The sequence below is a fragment of the Argiope bruennichi genome, chromosome 5 (genome assembly GCF_947563725.1).
Source record: "Argiope bruennichi chromosome 5, qqArgBrue1.1, whole genome shotgun sequence".
Lineage (NCBI taxonomy): Eukaryota > Metazoa > Arthropoda > Arachnida > Araneae > Araneidae > Argiope > Argiope bruennichi.
Window position 1 is genome coordinate 39,353,089 of NC_079155.1, and position 7,090 is coordinate 39,360,178.

Consider the following 7,090-nt stretch of genomic DNA (forward strand, 5'->3'; position numbering starts at 1 on the left):
ACATGACGATTCGTTCACAAAATCCGGTATCGAACCCAAGATATTAATGTCAAACGACTGCTATCTCGTACCTTCAGCGAGGTAAAAAAATAAAGTAATGCTCTTATCTATGCAAAGTTATAGAGTCATTGTCTGAAGGAAGGTAACAGTCCAAAAGTTTCATTACTGTCATTGCATTGGAATTCTTTGCATATCATGAACATCTTCTTATTTGAAATAATTTAACAGTTACAGAGAAATGTACCCCACCGTCTAAATATCTTCTCTCTTTTGCCCATCAGTGAACTCAATCGAACATTTTACCCTTTCAACAACATAATCCTTATCGTATGTATAATATACATATATAGAGAGGTTACAACCAGAGAGGATATAAGAAAACTTTTCATGTTGTCGTAGTATGAAAGTTATTTCAAACGGTGGATACCTGAAAATATGTACCAAAAGTATGCAAAACATAATAAATTTGCCATTAAAGCTAAATTACATCATCGTTATGAAGATTCATCAAACCAATTTTGGATACAATGTAGTTAGTTTGAACTTTATGACAATGATGTGAACTATAAGAAAACAATTTTAATTTCACAACAGAAATATAACTCGAACGTGACAACTTTGGCAATATATGCAAGACATTGAAAAAACTTTAGCGCATTATTTTTCACCTACAGCAGAGAAAAATGGTAGATTTCAAAGCAGCTGAGAACGAATCTGTATCCAATTGGATTATTTAAAAATAAATTCTTTTTGTAAAATAGCAACTGTATAAAGAAGATTTAATAATTAATTAATAGTTCTATTGAAAAAAGAAGATACAACTTTAATAATATTCATAATCGTGACAGAAGGACCGAGTCATAAAAATTATAAAGACAAAAAGCAAAATTTCTCACAAAACGAAAACAACAGAAAAATGCTTCTGGCGGAATGAACACCTGTTCAAATACGGCGACGCCTTTTAATGATCGATTTTGTCACGTTTCAAGCACTTCGATCACGATTTTACTAATATAAAAAGGGTACAAGTTCCTCAATTAAATCACTCGTTCGAGAGACATCATCTGATACTCCAGGATGCAGCAGTTTTCTCGATTAACGTTCTTTTTCTTCATTTTATTGCTTCAAGGGTTTTCGGCCCTAGGACAAAATGACGCTACAGTAGAAGTGATCTCAAACTTTATAGGGTGTTTGAAACAAAGCGGTGTGTTCTCATATGAACAAAATGAGGATCTGGACCTAGTCTTAGAAACGGCCAAAATGCAGAGAAATAAAATGGGAAACAGAGTAACAGAAAGCAAACTTAAAACAATAAGGATGGGTGTGGCTGGATCCATAGCTGAAACAGCAGTAGCTTCCCCGAATGGAGCTTCTCCGTCTTTGACAAGCAGCGTTGACAACTGTTTGACTAGCGCAATGCTTCAAGTGACTGGACAAGTAGATCAAACGTTCAGAACGGAAATGTCACAAATCATGCAAGTAGTGTATAATGACGAAAAAAATTCTGTATCTTCATCCGGATATGGTGCTGGCGCAGGAGCTGGAACTGGTGCTGGTGCCGGATCAGGTGCAGGAGCCGGAGCTGGATATGGAGGAGGCTACGGAGTTGGTAAGGGTGCTGGATCAGGCGCTGGATATGGAGCTGGAGCTGGATCAGGAGCAGCAGCTGGAGCTGGTTTTGGAGGCGGGTACGGTGCGGGAGCTGGAGCAGGTGCTGGAGCCGGAAGTGGTTATGGTGCTGGTTCTGGAGCTGGAACAGGTGCTGGATCCGGATCTGGAACAGGTGCTGGCTCCGGATACGGTGTTGGCTATGGCAGAGGTTATGGTGCTGGTTCCGGAACTGGATCAGGTGTTGGTGCAGGATCAGGGGCTGGAGCAGGAGTCGGGTCAGGAACTGGAGCAGGAACCGGATCAGGGGCTGGAGCAGGAGCAGGATCAGGTACTGGAGCCGGATCAGGTGCTGGTGCAGGATCAGGTGCTGGTGCAGGATCAGGTGCTGGATATGGAAGAGGATATGGTGCTGGAGCTGGATACGGCTCAGGTGTAGGAATCGGAGCGGGAGCAGGAGCTGGAACCGGTAGTGGTTATGGAGCTGGTTCTGGTGTTGGATCAGGTGCAGGAGCGGGATCTGGATCGGGTGCTGGAACCGGAGCTGGTTATGGAGTTGGTTACGATGGTGGTTCCGGAGTCGGCTCAGGTGCTGGTGCAGGAACTGGTTCAGGTACAGGAGCCGGAGCTGGATACGGTGCTGGAGCCGGATCTGGTGCTGGTGCAGGCACAGGAGCAGGATCAGGTTCTGGAGCTGGATATGGAACAGGATACGGTGTTGGAGCTGGAGCAGGATCAGGTGCAGGAGCCGGTTACGGAAGTGGCTATGGTGCTGGTTCTGGAGTAGGATCAGGTGCTGGGGCAGGAGCAGGATCAGGTGCAGGAACCGGTTACGGAAGTGGCTATGGTGCTGGTTCTGGAGTAGGATCAGGTTCTGGGGCTGGTTCTGGAAGAGGTTACGGTGCTGGTTCTGGAGCTGGATCGGGTGCAGGAGCCGGATCTGGATTAGGTGCTGGAGCTGGGTACGGAAGAGGATCTGGTGCTGGAGCTGGATCAGGTGCAGGAGCCGGAGGTGGATCAGGTTCTGGAGCCGGTTACGGAAGTGGCTATGGTGCAGGTTCTGGAGCTGGATCAGGTGCTGGTTCTGGAGATGGATCAGGTGCTGGTTCTGGAGCAGGATCAGGAGCAGGTTCTGGAGCAGGATCAGGAGCTGGTTCTGGATACGGAAGAGGATATGGTGCTGGAGCAGGTGGAGGAGCCGGTTACGGAAGTGGTAATGGTGCTGGTTCTGGAGCAGGATCAGGTGCTGGTGCTGGATCTGGAAATGGTTACGGTGCTGGTTCTGGAGCTGGATTAGGTGTAGGAGCCGGGTATGGATCAGGTGCTGGAGCTGGAGCAGGAGCAGGTTCAGGAGCCGGTTACGGAACTGGTTATGGTGCAGGTTCTGGAACTGGATCAGGTGCTGGTGCTAGTTCTGGAGCTGGATCGGGTGCAGGAGCCGGATCTGGATTAGGTGCTGGAGCTGGGTACGGAAGAGGATCTGGTGCTGGAGCTGGATCAGGTGCAGGAGCCGGTGGTGGATCAGGTTCTGGAGCCGGCTATGGAAGTGGCTATGGTGCAGGTTCTGGAGCAGGATCAGGAGCTGGTTCTGGATACGGAAGAGGATATGGTGCTGGAGCAGGTGGAGGAGCAGGTTACGGAAGTGGTTATGGTGCTAGGTCTGGAGCAGGATCTGGATCAGGTACAGGAGCAGGATATGGATCAGGTGCTGGAGCTGGATACGGTGCTGGAGCTGGAGTTGGAGCAGGTTCAGGAGTTGGTTACGGAACTGGTTATGGTGCAGGTTCTGGAGCTGGATCTGGTGCTGGTACTGGTTCAGCAGCTGGATCGGGTACAGGAGCCGGATCAGGATCAGGTGCTGGATACGGAAGGGGATATGGTGCTGGAGCCGGTACTGGTGCAGGATCTGGATCGGGTGCAGGAGCCGGATCAGGATCAGGTGCTGGATCTGGATTAGGTAATGGAGCTGGGTTCGGAAGAGGATATGGTGCTGGGGCTAGATCGGGTGCAGGAGCCGGAACTGGATCAGGTGCTGGAGCTGGATCAGGTTCTGGAGCCGGTTACGGCAGTGGTTATGGTGCTGGTTCTGGAGCAGGAGCAGGTGCTGGTTCTGGAGCAGGATCAGGTGCTGCTGCCGGAGCTGGATCAGGTGCTGGTGCCGGAGCTGGATCAGGTGCTGCTGCTGGTTCGGGTGCAGGATCCGGAACTGGATCAGGTTCTGGAGCTGGATCAGGTGCAGGAGCCGGATATGGAGCGGGTGCAGGAGCAGGAGTTGGATCAGGTTCTGGAGCCGGTTACGGAAGTGGTTATGGTGCTGGTTCTGGAGCAGGATCAGGTTCTGGTGCGGGATCTGGAAGAGGTTATGGTACTGGTTCTGGAGCTGGATCAGGTGCAGGAGTAGGATATGGATCAGGTGCTGGAGCTGGATACGGTGCTGGAGCAGGTGCAGGAGCCGGATCTGGAGCAGGAGCAGGATATGGATCAGGTGCTGGAGCTGGATACGGTGCTGGAACAGGTGCAGGAGCCGGATCTGGATCAGGTGCAGGAGTAGGATATGGATCAAGTGCTGGAGCTGGATACGGTGCTGGATCTGGATCTGGAGCAGGTGCAGGAGCCGGTTACGGAACTGGTTATGGAGCTGGTTCTGGAAGAGGATCTGGTGCTGGTGCCGGAGCTGGATTTGGAGGAGGTTATGGGGTTGGCTCCGGCGCAGGATCAGGTGCTGGTGCTGGTGCTGGTTCTGGAGCTGGAGCAGGTGGAGGAGCCGGTTACGGAACTGGTTATGGTGCTGGTTCTGGAACAGGATCAGGTGCTGGTGCTGGAGCTGGATCAGGTGCTGCTGCTGGTTCGGGTGCTGGAGCCGGAACTGGATCAGGTGCTGGAGCTGGATCAGGTGCAGTAGCCGGATATGGAGCGGGTGCAGGAGCAGGAGTTGGATCAGGTTCTGGAGCCGGTTACGGAAGTGGTTATGGTGCTGGTTCTGGAGCAGGATCAGGTTCTGGTGCGGGATCTGGAAGAGGTTACGGTACTGGTTCTGGAGCTGGATCAGGTGCCGGAGCAGGATATGGATCAGGTACTGGAGCTGGATACGGTGCTGGAACAGGTGCAGGAGCCGGATCTGGATCAGGTGCAGGAGTAGGATATGGATCAAGTGCTGGAGCTGGATACGGTGCTGGATCTGGATCTGGAGCAGGTGCAGGAGCCGGTTACGGAACTGGTTATGGAGCTGGTTCTGGAAGAGGATCTGGTGCTGGTGCCGGAGCTGGATTTGGAGGAGGTTATGGGGTTGGCTCCGGCGCAGGATCAGGTGCTGGTGCTGGTTCTGGAGATGGAGCAGGTGGAGGAGCCGGTTACGGAACTGGTTATGGTGCTGGTTCCGGCGCAGGATCAGGTGCTGGTGCTGGTGCTGGTTCTGGAGCTGGGGCAGGTGGAGGAGCCGGTTACGGAAGTGGTTATGGTGCTGGTTCTGGAGCTGGATCAGGTGCTGCTGCTGGTTCGGGTGCAGGAGCCGGAACTGGATCAGGTGCTGGAGCTGGATTAGGTGCAGGAGCAGGAGTTGGATCAGGTTCTGGAGCCGGTTACGGAATTGGTTCTGGTGCTGGTTCTGGAGCAAGAGCAGGTGCTGGTTCTGGAGCAGGATCAGGTGCTGGTGCGGGATCTGGAAGAGGTTACGGTGCTGGTTCTGGAGCTGGATCAGGTGCAGGAGCAGGATATGGATCAGGTGCTGGAGCTGGAGCAGGTGCAGGAGCCGGTTACGGAACTGGTTATGGTGCTGGTTATGGAGCAGGATCAGGTACTGGTGCCGGAGCTGGATTTGGAGGAGGTTATGGGGTTGGTTCCGGCGCAGGATCAGGTGCTGGAGCTGGATCTGGATCTGGATCAGGTGCTGGAGCTCGATCTGGATCAGGTGCTGGAGCTGGATACGGAAGAGGATATGGTGCAGGAGCTGGATCAGGTGCAGGAACCGGAGTTGGATCAGGTTCTGGAGCCGGACTTGGATCAGGTGTTGGTGCCGGAGCTGGATACGCAGGTGGTTATGGAGTTGGTTCCGCAGCAGGATCAGGTGCTGGTGCTGGTTCTGGAGCAGGATCAGGTGCTGGAACCGGATACGGAGGAGGTTACGGTGCTGGTTTCGGAGCTGGAAGCGGCGCAGGAATTGGTGCTGGTGCAGGAACTGGTAATGCCATTGGAGATGCCTTTGCTCAAGATTTTGCCAAGAATTTCTTATCTTCGAATGTTTTGTCCACTGAAACTGTAACTTCCTCTTCTGCACAAGCGACTGCATCCTCAATGGCTGCTAGTGCAGCTCAAAGCTTGGGCTTGGATGCTAATACGGCTAACTACTTGTCAAACGAAATGGCCAGAATGGCTGCTTCCATGGCACAGAGTGCTAGCGACCAGGCTGCTTTTGTTCAGGCTCTGTCTTATAACATGGGAAAACTTCTTGCGGAATCTGGTGCAATTAATGAAAGTACTGCTTCATCTGCTGCCTCGAGTGCCTCTTCTTCTGTAACCCAAACCAGAAGAACTTATGGTCTTGGAGGAGGAGCTGGATACGGTGCCGCAGCGGCAGCTGGCGTTGATGCATCAGCTGCGGCTGGAGCTGCAGCAGGAACTTCAGGAGGATATGGTGTAGCATCTGGAGCAGGTGAAGGGGCAGGAGGTGCAATTGGATATGGTGTAGGATTAGCCAATGCCGGAGGATATAGCGCTGGAACTGGAGGAACGTTTGGATATGGTGCTGCGAGTGGAGCTTCAGCATCTTCAAGTGTCTCGTCTTCTAGTGGAGCTGGTACTGCAAATTACGGTGGATATGGATATGGAACGGCAGGTGCAGCAACAGAGGCTGGTGCGTATAGTAATGCACTGAGTGGTCTGGCATCCCCTGAAGCGGTAAACAGAATGGTGTCTAATATTGGACCTATTGTATCTGGGGGTACGTCCGCTCTATCCGATGTAGCATCAAATATTATCTCCCAAGTGAGCGCTTCTGCTTCTGGTGCCTCTGCTAATGATATTGTAATTCAGGGATTGCTGGAATTGATTTCTATTCTTATTCATGCAATAAATAATTCCTCCATTGGTAATGTTAATCTAAATGGAGTGGACGCATCCATGGCTGCTGTTAGACAGGCAATGGCGCCTATTCTTGGTTAAATCAGATAAATGCCTCTTACTAAATAAAATCACAAAGGTCTTTGGATAATTGTTAACCGTTTTATCATTACATTTATTAAATGCAAATAAATTTCTTATGCCTAAAAACTTTTGTTTTTGTGTGAATTTTTTTGTATATTTAAAAAAATTTTACTTTATCTATTTTATTTTAGTGTCCAGGGATAAGATTTCTTTTCAGCTGAATTCTTTGTCTCTTTTATGGATTCTTTCTTTTTCATTTTTTTCATATAATTTTGTTTTTTTTGGTCAAATCTTAGATCTTAGTTTTAATGAATAGATTTTTCACAAGATCATTCTTAAAGTA

The 7,090-nt window shown here is 50.4% G+C and overlaps 1 protein-coding gene across 3 annotated transcripts; it reads left to right on the forward strand.

Moving 5' to 3' along the window:
• The first annotated feature begins 1,051 nt into the window (after positions 1-1,051).
• LOC129968983 (fibroin heavy chain-like) lies at positions 1,052-6,873 on the forward strand. Of its 3 annotated transcripts, none has more exons than XM_056083373.1 (2): positions 1,052-5,461; positions 5,492-6,873. In XM_056083373.1, exons 1-2 carry the CDS (start codon positions 1,078-1,080, stop codon positions 6,763-6,765), a joined length of 5,658 nt encoding a protein of 1,885 aa, XP_055939348.1. In that variant the 5' UTR covers positions 1,052-1,077; the 3' UTR covers positions 6,766-6,873. The 3 variants fall into 3 exon arrangements, with proteins under 3 accessions (XP_055939348.1, XP_055939349.1, XP_055939346.1); XM_056083374.1 differs by having other exon boundaries at positions 1,052-3,595; positions 3,656-6,873; XM_056083371.1 differs by having other exon boundaries at positions 1,052-6,873.
• The last annotated feature ends 217 nt before the right edge of the window (positions 6,874-7,090 follow it).